Here is a 20,830-nt window from a genome sequence, read left to right on the forward strand (position 1 = left end):
GTCCTCTTAATGGTAAACTTATGAGATACCTAAATTGTATTCTTGCTTAGTCAATATTTATGTGTTTCGTTGTAATGGGGAGGTTTATGAAAATAAAAATCGTTTTTAAATACCCATGTCGGTATGTTCACTTCAGTGTTATCCGTAAACATTATACTGATGATATAACTTATAACAATAACAACGTGTATTTTAATTTATACTCTACCTAGCCACCTAGGTACCAACTATTGAACTAGGTATTATAAATTCTTAAATTGTGGTCTTTTCATCTTTTGGATTTTGGTGTTAAGCGTAGACGTGTGAAAGGGACCATCGTTTTATAATGTCGGATGAGAAAATGAAACGCTTATACACAGTCATGTAAAGAATATTTTTAAAAAGTACTTGAGTAAATACTTAAATACATTTTTTTTTAAGTATTTAAGATACTACTCAAATACTTTGAAAAAAGTATTTGGAATACTTTTCAAATACTTTTGGTTTTTAATTATCGTAATATAAACACATAGGTAGTAGGTAATCTAATAGTTATCTAATAGTTTTAAAGGAAATATTGTTATTCAATATTCAATAACTTTTTTTAGAAATCTGGTTTTCACAAACCTTTGGGCTTCGGCTAACACATAAATACAGAATATTAAATAAAACTATTATTCTAATTTCTATTATTGTAGTTGACAATAATATTTTTCCAACCAATTATTTCGAATAAAAATAAAATGTTCAAAATAAAAAACCAAAGTATTTAATACAAAAAAAAGTATTTAAAAAGTTATTCAATACTTAAAAAAGTATTTGAATACCTACTTTTACTTAAATACTTTACAGGACTGCTTATACATGCTCCTAATATAACCGAGGAAGAGAAAGCCATTATCCTATATTGTATTTCAAAAGAAAAACATTTAGTTGAATCTAAAAAAACAGATAAATTTAATAATAGGGAAAATAATAATGCGTGGGAAAGAATTACTTTAAGTTTTAATTCAAACCAAAGTGTAAATACCTTACTTACTACTGACAAATATGATTGTATAGTTTTAACTTTTATAAACCATTATTGTATAATTTTTAAAATAGAGAGATACTAAAATATGTCTACGTCGGTTTTGGGAAGGTGAAAAAAGTAAAAGTAGACAAGGGTTTGTAATTGAAAGGCAATCACGCATGTTAACTGGTGGTGGCCCTGAAACAACTTCATACTTAGACATCACCCCTGAAGTTAATAAAATAGTTCAACCACGTGAACCACGCATAGATCCTCAAATAGTTGAGATTCAAAATATTTATGATGGTGATGGAATTGAATTCACAACTGAAGAACTATCACCTTTAGGCATTAAATGATTCAGTTGTTTATTTATCAGATAATCATATAATTTATATTTCAGATGAGTAAGTATGTAGTTAATAAAGCTGGGCATTTAAATAAATTTTAGCCTCTTAGTAAGTCACAGTAAATTTACTAAATTCAGTAACTTAGTAAAGTCACAAGTTTTAAAATCGAGAAAAGTGGAGGTTTAGGACAAAGGTGGCCGAACCCAAATAGTTGGGCGAATTTAGGCGACCGATATCTAAGTATCTAACCAGTATAATCCGTGTGTTCCTAAATTCATTAACTAATCTATATAGCAGATTGTTCAGTGGATTGATAAATATCTTAAATCGTGGTCCCGACTACGCATCGGGGGGAAACCCATAGATAATATAAGAATATATATTATATACAAATATATTATCTACGGGAAAACCGCCTAACTATCATACGATAGCGCTCCAAGTGTTAATATTTTGTCTTCCTACATCGGATTAGTCCTTATCAACACTTACTTTTGCGTTATCATTTTTCATATTACAATCATAGACATATTATTCTTTGTTGCAGGTTACAACATCGTATTCGTAACTCTTAAGTCGTAATAATTGTCAATTTCTATGATTTCACATTATAATTTACTATACAAATTATAATATATACATAATATAGTATTTTACTATTTACAAATAATTTTAATTTATAACTTGAAATCATATCAGTGTTTTGCTAGACTTGTGTCATTTTATACCATTTATTTAGTGTCAAATCATTATAAATTACAATCTTGTGTAAATTGCAACATATTTTCTTATTCATACAAATATCTAACCCATATGCCATAAGATGGATGCAAAGAAACAACAGACAGTTTTGCCCGAAGAGGAGTATTTAGAGGTAATAAGTAATAACATATTTCTATCAATGTACCTTGTTTATGCTTGAAATTGGAAAGATCTTGATTAGACTATATAGCTTCAATGGCTTTAAAAATACTTATATAATTTATAAGAATATATTTTTGTAAGTACCTAGTACAACTGGCACCAATTTATTTATAATAATAGTAATATCTCTTATAGGTTAGACATCTCAATTTATATATTACTTGTGGGGAAGGACGGAGACTAACCGTGTTTTTAATATAAGAGATAAACATAAATATTATTGATTAAGAGAATGTGATACCCGCATATGTTGTCTCCGTCTTACAAGTGTGTAACATAGCAAATTATACGCAAAGCAGAACACGTGTAGCTCCGTTAGCTAAAAAATTAGAGTACATTAACCTCTTATAAAATCTAAAGGTAAGATTATTATATAGACAACCTCGTGAGCTTTTTATTATATTTTAATTTTTAAGCGAGTTATGAGTACTTTAAAATGCACAAACAATTTACAATTTTAAAATACTCATAACTAATTTTTAAGCTAACAGAGCTACACGTGTTCTGTTTAACGTATTATTTGCTATGTTACGCACTTGTAAGACGGAGAAAACACGTAACGCAGATATCACGTCCTCTTAATATTTATCAAGTTGCTTATTATCTGTAAAGTAGGTTATTTACTTCTGGAATGGCCATCACTAATAATGAATCTAAAAACCAACATTCATTTTATGTGCATGGATATTACAAAAACTACCTTAGCATATCACATAGTAATACAAGTATAATTATTATACCTCATGTATTTTTTTTTTTTTGCGAAATCCTCGGCTTTTTGGTGCAATAGTGGTCCCTGTAATTTTGTCTAATATTGTCAAATGACCCCTTTTACTGGTGTATGGAGTCTAACAGACAACATTTTTATTGTGTGTAATTATACTTAAAAATTGGAACAAGACCATTTTAAACTTGAGTCCAATAGGCGAACGAGTCAATTAACCTTATGTCCAATAATTGGCGACTACTGTATTTAGTAAACCATTTAATTTAACCACTACCTAGAACCCACACTCAATTTTAGGTGGTGAAATTTCGCCACTTTAAGTAGGTATTTGGCCACACATTTCTATCTAGCATATTGTCCAAAAGGAATCACAATTCTAATTATAATGTTATTCTAAGTGCAAAAAAAAAAAACAAAATTAATTTTAATTTTGATGTCTGGAGATTGATTACTAATCTAAAAATAAATAAAACGTTCATCAACATTTTTATAACTGAAAATTTATAATTTACATTTTACAATTTTATTTTTTTACCATTCATCATAATTGGTTAACCATAAAAGTCCAAGCAAAAACTAACCATAATATTTACCTTGAATCGTACCTATAAAGTATTAATTTATTACTTTTTTTTGTTTGTTCCAGAGTATTGGTAAAATTATAGAAAGAGATTTCTTTCCAGACTTGGAAAAATGGAAAGCCCAAAAAGATTATTTAGATGCAGTTCAACAAAATGATACAAAGAAATTAAGAGAAATATATGAAAAGTATAGTTTAAGCAAACGATTGCTTATTGAACAACCAGGTAGTTTTACAATTTATTAAATTGTTTCAAAACTAAAAAAAAAAATCCGAAGTCTTAACACATTAATATAGAATAGGAATTGAAATTCTGATTAGATCAGATTAGAAATCTTGAAGATATTTGGTAAACTGTCATTGTCGTACCTAATCATACTTTTTTTAAAAGACATGAAAAAAAAATATCAACACGATTGTTTTATTTAAAATTTATGCAAGTGATAAAAAATCAAATACTAACTAATATCTTCTATTTTTTTCTCCATTACCTATTGATCACCAATAGTATTGGTATTATTTATTACCAGTAATATTAGTGTATTTTCATTTTTCTTCCACAGATGCTAGCCCAGATACATTTGAAACGCCACAGCCAACTAAAGGACCAATGAGTAGTAGAACTGTTGATCCTACAGATTTAGATGATGGCAAACATGATGATTCTAGATCAAAAGACACTGGTTAGTAGATACAATATTTTTAAACAAATTTAATCAGTACTCCTAAGTTAACACGACTACCACAACATCGGGTTTTAGGTGCTAAGACTACATTCATTTTTATTGTTATATGTGGTTTATCGTTTTTTACATGTCATGGAAAGTGCTGCCATAAAATTTCAAGCAAAACAATATTTTTGGTTTGAACCCTACAATTCCTCTCACGCATTTAAGCATGAGAACATAAGTTGTATAGAATATAATTTAAGATGTTAATAATTGCGAAATAGAATAAATTCTGATATTGTGGCAGTTGGGATAATCCGGATGAGTACTGCCTAGAAATTAAAGTAGTTATTCTTATAGTATAAGAAACAAGAATTATGCTCAACGTGAACCGTATTTTCGTCTTAGTGCGTGCATACTGCATATGCATCACCTTGTTTTTTTGTGCATACTGCATTGCATAAGCTTAAATGTATACATGTGTCGTGTGACGTTACCTTAAATTTATTATTGGTTACATAATATATACATTTTACATTAGGTACCCCTTAAAAAATATGCGCAGTCTTATCCTTGAGCATACTTCTTATTCCTTATACAATGGTTATGCTAACCCAAAAGAATAATTTAATGTAGCGAATGAAATAAATCAATTGGATCTATTGGCTATTAATTTATGACCAATTGCAAATGTATTATTAAAATATTCTAATGTTCCATATTTAGTTATATTATACATAATTATATTACACAAAAATTTTTTCAGAAATTATTGGATTGGACAAATTTTTAAGCAATACTACAAGTGAAGATAATCATAGTTTTAATGAAATCATTAAAGAAGCGGAAATTCAATACAAAAAAAAGGTTTTAAATTATAAATAATTTTATTAAATTAAATATATACTTAATATAAAACTTATAATTTTTTTAGAATGCATGGTTATTTGAGGGTGAAAAAAAAGCATTAGAAATGGTTGATAAACTTGAAGTGCCTTCAATTGAAAGTCAAGCATCTAATACAGAACGTGCATTTAATTTAGATTCCTGGGCATTTAAAAACAAAAACTTTATTATGTATATTCCTGATGGAGTAACATTGACAAAAGACGAACTTATAAATATGGCATCCAAACGACAAAAAATTGACCATTCTAACACGAGACTCAAATTAAATCCATTTGACGAAAGGCATAACAAACAACAACTATGCAGTTTAGCACACATGCAAACAAGACAATTGGATGGAAAAATTGGAGTTGATGGCAAAGAATTAACGTCTAATACCCCTAAAATTAATGGATATGGATTTGTTAAAACTCCATCACCTGCTCCTGGTGTTAATCAAAGCCCACTGATGACCTGGGGAGAAATTGAAGGTACTCCATTCCGTTTAGATGGTAGTGACACCCCACTGACTCCTCATAATTCTGGTCCTATTTTCAAAATACCTGAACAGCCCAAACGTGAAAGATTAGCACACGCACTTGCTGAAAAAGCTAGTGAAGGTCATAGAAATAAAAAAATTAGAGCTCTGGAGACAGCCAGAAAACAGTTATCTACGTAAGGAATTTTATTTTATTTTTTCATTCATATATATTATTTAATTTTACTATTTGTTTTCTTTATAATATTTTAGACCATCGCCTTCTAATTTAATGAGTAGTCCATTGGATCGATTGAATTCTATGTCACCAGCAGCTCAAAGACTTATATGTAACCGTATAAGTAGTGATAGAAGAAGAGATGCTGCATTAAGAGCATCTTATAGTCCATCGCCACATACAACTCCATCTGGATCGCCATCAATTTCTGGATTAAAAAGCAATATTAAAAAATCTACACCTACTAATCAGAAAAAACCATATGAATTACCTAAAAACCTTACTGATAACTTATTGAATATCAATGTTTCCAAACGTTCAAGAGCTGTAGATTTCTTTTAAATAATTTGAAACACAAGTTATGTTTTTGTACTGTGTTGTTAATATTTAATTTTTATTTTCCAAAAAGTTTGATACAGTAGTATTAAATATTGTAACATTGTCTGCATCTTGTTCGACAAATGATATTGATATACTGAAATAATAAATTGAGAATCTAGTTATATATTTGAAACATTGAATTTTTATAAATAATAATTGTATATGCTTATACTTCTTATTGGTTAGGTTTAAATTATCACTAATGTGTTTTACAAGTTTTTCGGCATGTATAATATTTTGTTCAGGACTGATTTTTCCAGAACCGCGTACTAGTTTTAATGTTCCTAAGACACACGGACCATCTAACCCATACCAATATATCTCTTGATCAGGATTTATGTGCACAACACAAAACTATAATTAAAAAGTGAAATGTACAAATTAAAATAGGTATTAATTAATATCTCAAGTTCTTAACAATAATTAGGTGTATATAATTTAAATTGTACATACTGTTTTATAATAAGATACTAATAAATGTTAAATTAACACCTTTATTTAACCTTCTAAATTGTGATTTAAAAATCATATCTATTAACTATTATAGTAATTTACACAATTATTGTTCTTTTTTTTTAAATTTATAATTTCTTAACTAAATCACAATGTTTTTTGTTAAGATATACCAATTATAATACTATTTTATCTCAACAATTAATTATTTTAAGAATTTTTTCCCAAGTATTCTCGTATGGTCTCCCCACAAAAAGAATCCTCAGAAAGTCAGAATGCAAATCATCATACCAATTTATCACCATACCAGAGCTTAGTTTTTAAAAATATAAAATTAAAATAAAATATTAAACATGTGTAAAAATATTAAAACTACCTATATTACAATGATTTTTTAAATATTTTGTTATCTTACTTTTATTGGTGATTCAAATACATCTGCCATTAGTTCACAAGTCTTTACTGTAAAATCTAACGGCACATTAGTCATTGACAAATTTGTATCAATTTGCAAAATTGGCATTTTAGTTTTGTGTTTGAATTAGTAAGAGTTTTATTTACAATTATCAAAAACTAAATAGTTACATTAGAATAATGACTAAATAGATTAAACTTATTATAAAATATGCCAATATATTAATAAATATTTATTCATAATTATTTATCACATAATATAGTGATTAGAATATTAACAAACAAAAAAAAGTTAGTCCGATATACTGTCATGTTTTTGTTTTTGTTTTTTTTTTTATTTTAATGATAAAAACGTAATTATTATAAGTTATAACTTATAATTGTGTAACAAAATGATTATTTTTTCTATATACAATTACATAATAAATTTAAATATAAAAATAATATTTTAACATGTGAAATTGATATTAATCTCAATGACTCAGTATTAATTGGTACCTATAAACATAAGAAGGTAGGTAGGTGGGTATTTATTTATTATCAAATATTTGATATATCAATGATTTAAAAGTTTTAAAATAATTTTAAAGAGTTTGTCTAATTGGGCAGTTCATAAGTAAAATCAATTGAGAGTTACGACATGTATAGTACTAACTATTGTCTATTACCTTAAAATAAATTAATAATAGTAATGATTAATAAACTATTTGTTGTAATTATGCCATTGATAAATATGTGACACTTGTTTGGAATGAAATGAACAGGCGAACAGCCAATAGGTGAAATTTGTTTAATTTTTTAGAAATTAAAACTTGCAATAAGTGGCTTGGCGCGGTGCCGGTGGCTGCAATCAATCAAATGCAATGCTAAATATTTTGGGTCTATTTGGACTATTTACAGACATTTTAATTGTTCAGTCTTTTAGTTTTTTTTTTTTTTTAAATTTACTTCAAAAAAGTTTTAAAACAAAATTCCTCATAACTGGTTCACAACACAATTATAAAAATAAATTAAAAATAGTCACAATTTTTTTTTATGAGCCTTTAAAGTTAATTTTTTTACAAATTCATCAAAATTACAAAATAAAATTATTTATTATATATATTTTTTTTTAGTGATAAGTACATTCCTATATTATAAGTATATATTTGTAATTAACTATTAATAATGTGGCAATTGCACTAAATAGCTTTTAAAAAATATTTGTTAAATCATTTTCATGTTTTTGTGAGTAGTATTGTAGTCTGGGAATTTTTATTCCAATTGCCATAGTCGACACCTGTTGTACTGATGGTTTGGCGGGTTTCCCCCTACGAGTTACTTTTCATGTAATATCAGGGGGGTTACAGCCCCTCCAACATTTAGCCCTAGTTGTCCCATTGGGTTTGACTGATAAAAGGGAGCCTAGAATAGTAAAATGTATATAATAATATTATAGTTATATTATGGTCTATTTTTCTTTTGTTTTTATAGTATCTACTATCTACAATTCATTATAGTTTACTCAATTATATTTATAACGATCAATTTATTTTTTTATTCAAAATCAAACCATCACTCACTAATTCTAGTAATTCACTGCCTAGACTAGGTATGTCGTGTGTATCACTACGACTAAAATCCATAATATTTTCCTTGGTATTTACTTTATTATTCTTTTTAGTATTTTAAATGAGTATAGAAGATACATACACAGTCATAAAAAACATGATGTACATTAATTAATTATGCATTACACCCAATGAACACAATTCCTACATTTTTTCTTTTTAAAAACTTAATTTGAAAAATAATAATATCACATATATAATATACAGTACGGTTGGACATGGAAACTTGCCTTATCTATATAAAATCTCAGGAAAACATTTTTTTTTTTTTAGTGCACTTTTAAGATTATGTGGTGCACAAAGTATGACGTAATTATAAGTGGTGATCGGGAGGGAGGCTTACAGGTCCCCCAAAATAATTTATTTGAATTTATAGTCCTCCTAAAAATTAGAAAATAGGCCATGTTGTACTTTAGTACAGGTTACATAATTATATATGGATAATATTTTTTTACTATTATTCAGTAGGTACCTAGAAACCTAGGTACCTACAAAACAAATATTTTTATTATACCTAATAATTTATTAAAATATGGAAACTATGTGATATTCATTTTTTTAAGATAACATACTGCGATTACTGACTAATACCCAATATCACAATATACAATATCAAATAATATTGAATTTTAACTGTGTTAATATAATTATTGTACATTTGTGATTTGTACCTAGATTTTGGATTATTGTTATCATTAAAATTATATTGGTGAAACCTGGGTAAGACTTAAAATGGGACAATCCAATTTTGTCCACACTTGTATTTTTGTATTACAATTACTTTTCTAGTACCTACTTTTAATCTAAAATTGCCATCATTACCTAAATATTCTTTCTATACCCTAGTTTAAACACATTCAACAAGAAGTGTAATAGATCAATAAAATTAACTTAAATATGTCTTGTCAATAGCCAATATAAATAGCTATTATGATAACAATAAACTTGCTTTCATTACTACATTCTAATATTCTACATATTCTACAATAAAATATTTAATTATGTTTGAGTCACATGTAACAGTTAGTTTGATTGGGGTGTAGAGATCTGTTTGCTACCAAATATTTGAGCCCTTCTTAATATTTTATAGGATCTCCATTATCCACCTATGGTCATAATGCAAACAAAAATAACCACTGGCATATAAAATGGTTCATCCTTAGACTGCGTGTACTTTAGGCTATTTACCTATCGACTACCTTACTTAATAATTGACAATTGTATAGTTTCAGAAAAAAGTATACAGTATTAAAATGAATTATTTATTAGTATTATAATATTATTACACAATAGATTTAAAAGACTTAAAAAAAAAAAACACAAATATTTTATTGTCACATAATCATCGAATATCTTGTCAGATTCTATTGAATAATCTCTTCTAAAGTCGTACCTCGGACTCCAATATTGCTTGGTTTTTGTTCCACGAATGATAAATAAAATCTACAACATAGCAATAAAATAATGTTTGTATTAATAGTACCTACTAATTTGTAAAAGTAAAAATTGTACATATTTATTAATTAGGTATAACTGCACAAGTTGAAACTACCAAACATAGGTAATATAGAATGTTATGTTTAAAATAAAACATGGGCACCTAGCTAACATATTAATTATTATGTATAGATATAGATCCGTATTAAATGAGATAATATGAATAAGAATATATTATATTAACGGTAGGTACTTAGCACGTAGGCACCTACTTTGTACAATATACCTAGTCATTAAATAACTTAATTTATTTTTTAATGTTAAGCTATAATTCTATAATTTTATGTATTTACTAACATTATCTCTTAGGTCTTAGCTAGTATTATTGTATATTTGTATTCACTATTCAGTAACCAAACAAATAATTATTTTTATTTCAAATTGTTAAAACAATTGTTTTTCTTTTAAAAGATTTTCATCAATATTAAAAATGTAATGTAGACTGTATGTAAGTATCTATAGCAAAAATTTACGGAAGTTTAAGATTAAAAAAAGTGTAATATTTATCCTTGAATTTATTTAGATGAAGTCTATTGATTTTTTTTTAAATTTAAATAATTATATTGCTAATAAACTAGGTGTTTTTATTAATAATGTATATCAACAAAATATAATAATTAATAATTAGGCGAATATCAAACTGAATATATAGATATAAAACATAATTTGTACATATAATTAATTTAAAACCAAATATACTTGTCTTGCGGTATGCCAAGTTGTTTTTCAATGAAGTCGTATATAATTGAAGCATAATGCTTATTTTCATCGATTCCAAAGTTTCCAGTTCCGGTTAAGTTTCCTAGTGCACATGGCGATTCATTATTATACCAAAACATCTGTTGTCCAGCCTTGATTCTCACAGCAATATACTAAAAAAAATGTAATATTTAAATTTGATCAATCATATATACAGATAGGTATAGTGATAGTTAAGATAATTAATTTATATTGATGTATAGATTACCAAGATAGGTATCTATATACAGTAAAACTTTCGTTAACGGTCACTTCTATAGGACGGTCACCTCTATGTAACAGTCAATTTTTTTAGTCCAGTCGAGTGTTTTCCTAGTGTTATTCTACCTCTGTAGGAGGGGCACCTCTAAATAGCGGTCATTATTTACAGACTCTTCGGTGACCGTTATATGGAAGTTCTACTGTAATAAGTAATAAGTAATAACTAATAACATAGCCCATATAGGTAATATACCTATATATAATCGGTAGGTACCTATATTACAGTAAATAATATATAATAGGTGCATTTTTATTGTTCAATATTTTAAACAAGTTAAAAGCACATTATATAGGTACTGACAAACTATAAAGTTAGATATACTTGGGAAAGTATAAATAATTTAATTAAGAAAAAACTTAAAAAAAAAGCCAAAACCGACTTAAAAACAGTACATAAGAATCACTAAAAAAAAAATTAATAATTTAATTCCAAAAGTATATTTTTAAGTAACATAAGGTGACTATATCAAATTTTCAAACCAACCCGAACTATAAGTACCTACAATATTTTTTTTGATGTTTTGCCGGTGCACGAGAGTGTTGTGGCGTAACTTGGCACCAACATCAAAAAAAAAATAAATGATTGCACTGTTCAGGTTGATTTGGAATAGTTACTGAATAATATACTGCTTAAAGTAAAATTATTTTATTCTCTTTAGTGGTTTAGTGGCATTTAGTGAACTTCATTTGAAGTCAGTTTTTGTTTTTTTTAAATATTTTTTTAATGGGTACGTAAACTGCTAAACACGCTGCTCGTATGAGACAGCAAAGATTAGCTGAAACAAATTAAATAAAATAGGAATAGAAATATTATGGACTTTGGAGAATAGGTAGATCTAAAGAAAGTAACGACAAATCTTTCACAAATGTGAGCATATTTAAACTCCAATACGAAAACTTGAAAAATCATGCTCATTGTCATACTTAGTGGCTAGTTCTATACCCGAACGCTTATAAAACGAAATGAAGGAGCACCAATGCACCATCGCCTTGATTTGATACGTGCTCGGTTTTCAAATGAATCATCTTACGAATATGGGAATAATTGCTTGTCTAGTTATCTGACTTAGATATAGCGATGAATTAATAAAAATATACAACACGACGAGAGATCTCTGTCAGAAATGAGGCTACATAATCTATACAGATACATTTACGTTGGTTATCTACCTATCATTATCAGTATCATAATACCTGTTTTATTTATTTAAAAAAAAAGAAACAAATAGATTTAGAAATAATAAATATATAATATAATCAATTAAAACACTATTTATCGGGAATGATTATAGGTAGGTTGAAGAGTTCCGTTCTTCATCTTTGAAATTCTGAAGGCTTTCTTCAGATCTTCATCAAAACTATATGCATAATGGGACCCACCCTGCTTATTAAAAAAGAACCGTCAATACATTTAGAAATGTATACAGTAGATGTGTAAACTAACCCATTGTACTTATCGCTATTCAGCGAGGTAGTGATTAAATGTTATTCGTTGCAGGGGCGTAATTCCTAATCACGCCACTGATTCGTTGAGGAGTTAAGCTCTCTATCCAATTTTTCATCAGATCTTGATGAAATTAATATGGGACTTCCCTGGAGGTGTACCTACCCTTTTAATTAAAAAAGAACCATATATTTTATACCTATATTCAAGTAAAATCCTGTGTATCTTAGGTTAATAGGAAGATATCAAAATTAAACATTGTTACACCACGAGTCGTTTTGTTTTATTTATGCGCTTCTCCAATATGGCCCAAGTTTCCCTAGGTGGTGTCAACTAGAGGCAGTCTAGCAGTATAATTACTCGTAAGCTCCTAAAATTGTATACAATTCAATTCTTCACTATTAAAGACTGTCATTGGGCAAAATATTTTAATGTAGGTAAATGGTATATGATGACAATTAAGTGTACCTAATTAAACGCGGTCGAAACTAGAAAAACAAAATATGTTTTGACCTCAAGTTCTAAGTTTAGATCTGCAGAATAGGTACAAGCACTACAAATTAAAATTAGAAATATTTTGAAAATTTTTATAATATATTGTTTCAAATTGAAATGCAGGTATAGTCGTAGGAGGTAGGTATCAATAAAATATAAAAAGGTAATACATTTAACTTACTAGTTCTGGTGTTTGGAGTACTTGGCTGACTAATTTTGATGCATCAGCTAAAAATGTTGATGGAATTTTGTATTTTGGTAAATTAGTAGTAATGCTTAAAGTTGGCATGTTGTTGTCTTAAGTTAAATAACCTCTATGAATAATTTAAACTGATTAATGAAGTTATGGGTACGTTAGACAAGTTGACCAATAGTATAGCTCCAGTACATTAACTACTTTATGAGATATTCTTATTATATTATAGGTACTTCGTATTTATCATTTCAATCATCTGTTGTGTAATAAATAAAAAAAATTATAAATTCATTAAAAAACGAATGACGCAACAGACATTATCTCATAGTCTATTCCTATTTCTTATATTGGCACCTATCTATAATACATTATGAACACATAGATATAACTATAACTCTTATAGATTTTAGTCCCTACCTATCAACCTATAATTAACCATAAGTACTCGGTAATAACATGGTACAGCCATAAAAAATAACTGGCATCAGTGCTTCACTAAGTATAGTATTAAAATGCAAATAATCAACTTTTCTGCAAACGTATAATTCTTTATAGTATATTTCTAAACAAGCAATATAGTCTTCTCTCACAAAACTACAGACGCTTTTCTTCACTTCATTCATCGAAACTTCATCCTATTTATTATGTCCTCTTCAAAACCACCATTTTCATTTATTTACTTCATACCGTTTACAGATCTTTAGTATGCACCTATCTACCTATCTACCTATATTTGAATCTTTTAACATTACACACGCTATACAATATACATCAATAGCCAATAGGTAGGTACCTACATAATAATCTTCATTACATGCCTTCTCACAACCACTTCAACCCCCCTCGCACATACCTATAGTATTTTTTTACTATACATATATTACGTATAAATCTATAGATTATAGATATATAAAAATTAATACAATATAAAACATATTTTTACATACCTAAATTTTATATATTATATCTTTCTTATATAATATATAAAAAATCTCGTGTCACAAAGTTAATCTTAATCGGCATAAACTCCGAAACTACTGGACCGATCTTGATGAAATTTTTTACACTGTGTGTAATTTAGCCCAATTTAAAAGATAGGCTAATTCAAAAAGGGAGAAGAATAGAGGATCAACCCCGGGAGGGGCTCAAACGGGAATTTTGAGATTTCCGATGGAAATTTTTGCTTATAAATGGTTTCCATGGGTTTTTATAATAATAATAATAATAATAATAATAATGAAAAAAAAAAATATTCACTTTACTTTTTAAATATAAATTATAATATAATATCTAACTATAAAAATGCGAATATAAACATGAAAATCTCTGTACTGGCTACAAACTCTGGAACTATTTATCAGATCTTCTTGATATTTTTTTAAACGAAAGAATATTTCACGGAGAAGGTTTATATGAAAGAAAATTTTAGGAAAATTCACCGGTGTATAATATATTGGTTGCTATTAGATAATCAGGCATGTTTGTAGATTTTTATTATTATCTTTTGTCAATATACATAATATATATAATATATACAATATCTGATAAGTAGTTCCAGAGTTTAGTCTGTATAGTTATAGTCTGTGTATTTATATAGTTAGATATATATATACATATAAATTAATGTTTGTGGGTAGATTAGACCTCTGAGAAGAAGATAAGTTAATTTACAAAGAGTTAAATTTGTTTTTTTTTATGATCGGATTTTAGTACCTACGGCTAAGTTAGAATAGGATTTTATATAAATTGATTATATTACTCCACCGTAGGTGGAATTAAGTAAAAACGACAAATTCTGTATAACTTTTATACTTTAGAGTTGAATTATACACTTACGTACATAGTCACAAATAGGGGGGGGCTTTAGGAGCTAAGCCTCCCCAAAATGTCCATAGCCCTCCCAAACATTTCCTACATTTTGTTTTAAGCTTATTCAATATTATCAAAGTAAGGCCCTATTAGCCCCCCAAATCTCAAACGCTATTTGCGCCTATGCTTACGTACCAACAGCACGGGTCCGCGATCTACCGTGGTAGACGGGAAAAAAACCAAATTTTTGTATTATACTAGGTATATTATGACATGATATAGTAAAATACAAAAATTTGTTTTATGTCATATTATTCACATATTATTCTATTTTTTAAATATTTTAAATATTAATTTTTACTATACATACCTAAGTAACTAATGGTCGATATAAAAGTAAGTTTGAAAATATATATAAGAAAAAAAATCTAAAACTTTTTTTACATTTTTACAATAAGTTACGTCAATTCAAACAATTTATAGATTGTTCACATTGTTTGGTTACAGTATGAACTATTTATGAGAATCGATGTTTTAAATTTTCAATCCTTATATATAAAAATTGAACATTTTATAATTTTTAAATACGTTTTAAAAAAGGTTAGTGGATGTCGCTCTACTACAGTAGGTTACAAGTGGGTCACTGTATAATGGATAGTATTAAATTTGAATTCAATGATATAATATCACTGTAAAAGAAAAACGATTCTGAGCGGAGACGGTATGTCAGTCTAGGTATAAGGTATCTTATATAGGTACTTATCTATGGTGTTAAAAAAAAATTGACCGATAATAGGTATCTATAATAAATTCCAAATTAGGTACTTATAACGCATTAACGCGTTATACATCAACAACAAATCGTGGTACTATCATAGATATATAATAGTACGAGATTTATATATATTAAGATACTTTAGAAGTTTCAATAATATACAATCACAACAAAATAACTAAAATAATAATTCCAGGTTTTTTAATATGTGATTTCATCCAAATTTGAGCTTAAAATGATTATACATTTTTAATCCTTAGATATAAAAATTGAACATTCTATACATTTTTAACTACGAAATAATTATTAAATTTTAAATTTGATAAATTTTGTAAAAAATCGATCTTTAAATGCTTATAAAAAAAAAATTGTGCCTATGAATTTTTAATATTTTTCATCTGCCTTTGAAACAATATACTAGGAGCCTTCTATTAAATTTTCAAGCTTTTTTATCCAACAAATACAATTTTATTGATATTTTTAGAAAAAAAACTAAAAAAAAATGGAAAATGAAAATGTCCGTAAACAGCTCAAAACAAATCAAAATATTTTGAAAATGTTATCGTGTATAGAAAATGGAAATATAAACAACCATTGAATATTTCATGTATCTACGGTCATTTGTTTTAAAGTACACCAAAAACCAAATTCAATTTTGTGAAAAACCGATTTTGCGTAAAAATTCCCGTTTTTCCTTAATTTTTCTTTTGTTTTTCTCGTCGCTTTAGAAAACTACTGGGAAATTTTTACTTTTAACCCCCCAAAGTACCAACTAGATTCACTTTCCTATCAGAAAAGATACTGTTGAAGAAAATCCAAACACTTTTACTGTCCTAAAAGGTGTTGACAGACACAAAAAAAAAAAAAAAAGACACATCATTGTAAAATCAATACATTCATCGTTTCACTCAGAATCTAAAATGAATGTTTGTTGTTTCTTTGTATGTCCTTTATAAACTCAAAAACTACAACTGGACCCTTTTGAATAAAAGTTATAGTAACCGCTTCTTTGAGACTCTGAAGGTGTTAATAGCTTATTTTTTTAACCCTCATAATCTATATTCTAAAGGGAAGCTCCATTATTTTGTATTATTATAAAAAATATGTCCAGAATTAAGAAGTGGCAAATAATAAAATTACTCATTGCAATTTTATTATTGTGTTTGTAATTTTGTATTATATATTTCAACTGAAGTAAAACGGAAAACGATAGAAAGATAGATTAATTGTACCCCGGGTGAAGTCGGGTAGTACAGCTTACATAATATACATCTTAGTATCTTACATATATTATATAATAGGTACCTATGCATATCTATATAAAAATGAATCTTTGTCTGTCTGTTAGCTTGAGACTCAAAAACTACTGAATCGTTTTCAATAAATTAAGTTATATTTCTTGAGACTCTGAGGGTGTTTAATAAACACTGTTTATAGATTATTTCTTCAACCTCTTTACGACTATACCTAAATGGTAGATCACACATAAATTTGGTGTTCGGCTTTCGAAAAAGGACATATATATAATATAATGTATACCTATATTTTAGATTCTGAGTGGGACGATGAATGTACCTATTGATTTTACAATGATGTGTGTTTTTTTATTTTTTATTTTTTATTTTTGTGTCTGTCATCACGGTTTGGGGCAGTAAAACTGCTTCGATTTTCTTCAACAGTATCTTGTTTGATGGGAAAGTGAATATAGTTGGTGTATTCGGGAGGTCAAAATTTGAAATTTCCAATAGTTTTCAAAAGCACCGGGAAAAACAACATATAAAAATTAAGGGAAAACGGGAATTTTTACGCAAAATCTGTTATCGAGAAAATTGATTTTGGTTTTTGGTGTAACCAGTGCCGCAACTACACGTTATGGGGCTGATGTGCAAATCATAATTTGGGGCCTAAATATTCAGAATGTAAATAAATTATTATATTAAGCTATCCAAACAAATAATAAACAAAAATATTTAATTGTATAATTTATTGTACTATAAAAATAGTATCATAGAATAATTTCGACACTTTTGTAAATGATCTAACAAAATGGTTTTTCTTCGCTTTTGCGTTTGAAAAGTTGTCAATGTGACTTTCTCTACATTTATCTCGGGAGTTCTACAATATATGTTCAGTATGGAAATGCCACTGAGACGATTTTGACTTAAAGAATTGCGCAAAAAAGTTTTGAATCGTTTGAGTTTAATTTGATTACAATAATTAACTATAAATATTTAATAATAAGAACACATTTGTTTCTTTTATTCTCAATTTAAATTAATTTTCTTCAGCCACAGCTTTATAATTAATTTTAACACATCGATTTGGGGCCCTATATTGTATTGGGGCCTTGGGGGCCGATGTGCAATGCACACCTTACACACCCGGTAGTTGCGGCACTGGGTGTAATTTTAAAACAAATGGCCGTAGATACATGAAATGTTCACTGGTTGTTTATATTTTCATTTTCATACATGATAAAATTTTCAAAATATTTTGATTTGTTTTGAACTGTTTAGGGACATTTTCAGTTTCCAATTTTATTAGTTTTTTTTTCTATGAATGCCAATAAAACTTTATTTGTTGAGTAAAAATACTTGAAAATTTAATACAAGGCTCTTAATATATTATTACAATGACATTTGAAAAATATTAAAGATCCTTAGTCACATATTTTTTTATTAGCATTTAAAGTTCAAAAATTGACAATATAATATGTAAAAATCACGAAAATTAGCTAATTATTTTGAGTTAATAATTCGTAAAAATTTTCTTTTTAAATCTAAGATTTGAAAATGTAATACAAGATTCCTCGTAATATTGTCTACCTTTCTCAAAAAAAAATGTCTACAAGAAAGTCAAATTAAAATTTTATGAGCGTTTGAAATTCATATTTTTACAACATTTGATATTCACTCGATTTCTCATGTGACGATTTTCTTATTTAATTGTAATTAAAAAACGAATGACTGTAGATATTTGAAAATTTCACTGAATGTTAATATTTTCATATTTTTATACACCATAAAATTTTGAAAATGTTTTGACTTTTTTTGAGCTGTTTACGGACATTCTTAGTTTTCCATTTGTTTAGTTTTTTTTCTATAAATATCAATACAATTTTGTTTGTTTAGTAAAAAAGCGTGGAAATTTAATGCAAGGCTCCTGATGTATTGTTACAAAAGCATTTGAAAAATATTAAAAATACATAGGCACAATTTTTTTTTATAAGCATTTGAAGATCGAATTTTGACAAAATTTATCAAATTTAAGATTCAATAATTATTTTGTAGTTAAAAATTTATAAAATGGTCAACTTTTATATTTAAGGATTGAAAATTTAAAACAAGATTCCACGTAAATATTTAATTCTGTTACTAAAAATTCTAAGAAATACATAAGCACAGTTTATTTTTATAGTCATTTTAAGTTCAAATTTGGACGAAATTACATATTAAAAAACCTGAAATAAGTATTTTAGTTATTTTGTTGTGATTGTATAATATTATTTGTGGGTATATTATATACTGGTATATTTCAGTATAATAGTATACTTTATTTGTGCGTTGAAACTTCTAAAGTATAGGTACTATTATATATCTTTGATAGTACCACGGTTTGTTGTTGATGTATACGCGTTACCTGATGGATATTGTGATATGATTAATTTGAAAATTATTAATAATAGGTACTATAGATAAGTATACCTATAATATGTATGTCTAATATCTAGACTGACAAACCGTCTCCGCTCAGAATCGTTTTTCTTATACAGTGATATTATTGATATCATTGAATTCAAATTTAATACTATCCATTATACAGTGACCCACTTGTAACCTACTGTACAGCAGAGCGACATCCACTTACCCACCTTTTTTTATTTAATAACACAACGTTATACGATAAAATATAATTTAAAGATTAACCAATAACTGTTATGAAAGATTTAACCAAAGACCATACGGGTTAATTTTCACTGTGTTCGTAAACTTTAACATTTATGTAATTAAATATTATAATGTATAGCTGAATAACCTATTATTGTTATTGATCCTAATAATCATGGCCGTATTCATAACGGTTTCTTATAAATTTCTAATACCTATATATCAATATTATAATCATTAATAAATTGCGTTTGCGGTAATATATTCTCTACCGTAGTAACTGTACATAGGTCATCAATACAAAATGTATTGGGTACAGTTCGAATGCCAACTACTGCAGTTTTAACAATATCATAATAAATAAGTAATAAGTCAGTACTTTTAACGTATTACGCCACCAACCTATAGGTATCGCACTATATTATAATTGTTACTACTTATTAGTTAAGTGTATAGTACAACTGTACACTCCATGGTTATATTTGTATAATAACATAATGATATTATCTCTGGAGTCCAAAGCATTTTTCATTTAGCATTTATAGCATGTAGTAAATTTACTATATTTTTTTAAAACAATTTAATATAAAATGCAATTTCATTCGTTTTGTCCGTATTCTCGAATATATTGTGACGTCTAGACGACAGTAGACGTATATAATAACATTGGCTACGGTTACACAGATTATTATACACAAAATAACATAAACACGGTTGCTCGGAACGTATCATTATTATTATTATTATTATTATTGTTACTGTTGTTGTTTTCCTACAGCATGTTATAAGATTTACGGCTAGTGAACGATTGCGGTTAATTCGTACGAAGGAGTAAAATATAATATTATACAATAATATTATACATACCTGTGTGGTTCCCAAACCAGCACAAAGCACCTATTCTACATTATGACGAATAATATTTTCACAGTTGTAGTTGTAGTTTCGCAGCTGTTTTCTATTCTTCAGAGATCTTGCTCGTGTTCTCTTCGTTATATTATTATA

At 27.4% G+C, this 20,830-nt stretch overlaps 4 protein-coding genes across 7 annotated transcripts in view; 2 read left to right on the top strand and 2 right to left on the bottom strand.

Moving 5' to 3' along the window:
* LOC100159667 (proton-coupled amino acid transporter 4-like) overlaps window positions 1–20,830 on the top strand; it is a 98,382-nt gene that overhangs the window by 45,671 nt on the left and 31,881 nt on the right. The gene's annotated exons all lie outside the window — the stretch shown is intronic.
* On the top strand, window positions 1,876–6,883 carry LOC100166498 (splicing factor ESS-2 homolog). The gene is made up of 6 exons (XM_001951929.5): window positions 1,876–2,215; window positions 3,639–3,798; window positions 4,136–4,255; window positions 5,007–5,107; window positions 5,175–5,803; window positions 5,880–6,883. Exons 1-6 carry the CDS (start codon window positions 2,165–2,167, stop codon window positions 6,184–6,186), a joined length of 1,368 nt encoding a protein of 455 aa, XP_001951964.1. The 5' UTR covers window positions 1,876–2,164; the 3' UTR covers window positions 6,187–6,883.
* Window positions 6,180–7,249, bottom strand: LOC103309364 (macrophage migration inhibitory factor homolog). 2 transcript variants are annotated; one of them, XM_016804185.2, is made up of 3 exons: window positions 7,094–7,247; window positions 6,398–6,579; window positions 6,180–6,319 (listed from the first exon to the last, which is right to left on the bottom strand). In XM_016804185.2, the coding sequence occupies exons 1-3, from the start codon at window positions 7,199–7,201 to the stop codon at window positions 6,232–6,234; spliced, it is 378 nt and encodes a 125-aa protein (XP_016659674.1). In that variant the 5' UTR covers window positions 7,202–7,247; the 3' UTR covers window positions 6,180–6,231. The 2 variants fall into 2 exon arrangements, with proteins under 2 accessions (XP_016659674.1, XP_008182851.1); XM_008184629.3 differs by having other exon boundaries at window positions 6,201–6,579; window positions 7,094–7,249.
* Window positions 9,949–13,565, bottom strand: LOC100144890 (macrophage migration inhibitory factor-like protein). The gene is given in 3 exon segments (NM_001126157.2): window positions 9,949–10,145; window positions 10,899–11,071; window positions 13,340–13,565. Coding segments are annotated over 3 exon segments (360 nt in total). The 5' UTR covers window positions 13,448–13,565; the 3' UTR covers window positions 9,949–10,066.

The sequence above is a fragment of the Acyrthosiphon pisum genome, chromosome A3 (assembly GCF_005508785.2).
Source record: "Acyrthosiphon pisum isolate AL4f chromosome A3, pea_aphid_22Mar2018_4r6ur, whole genome shotgun sequence".
NCBI lineage: Eukaryota > Metazoa > Arthropoda > Insecta > Hemiptera > Aphididae > Acyrthosiphon > Acyrthosiphon pisum.

Excerpts from the sequence above, each read along its gene's own strand:
- LOC100166498 (XM_001951929.5), top strand. The coding sequence starts at position 2,165 with ATGGATGCAAAGAAACAACAGACAGTTTTGCCCGAAGAGGAGTATTTA. Across the intron at positions 2,216-3,638 it reads CCGAAGAGGAGTATTTAGAG|AGTATTGGTAAAATTATAGA; the intron begins GTAATAAGTAAT and ends TGTTTGTTCCAG. Across the intron at positions 5,804-5,879 it reads GCCAGAAAACAGTTATCTAC|ACCATCGCCTTCTAATTTAA; the intron begins GTAAGGAATTTT and ends ATAATATTTTAG.
- LOC103309364 (XM_008184629.3), bottom strand. The coding sequence starts at position 7,201 with ATGCCAATTTTGCAAATTGATACAAATTTGTCAATGACTAATGTGCCG. Across the intron at positions 6,580-7,093 it reads TATTTGAATCACCAATAAAA|TTTTGTGTTGTGCACATAAA; the intron begins GTAAGATAACAA and ends TTTTAATTATAG.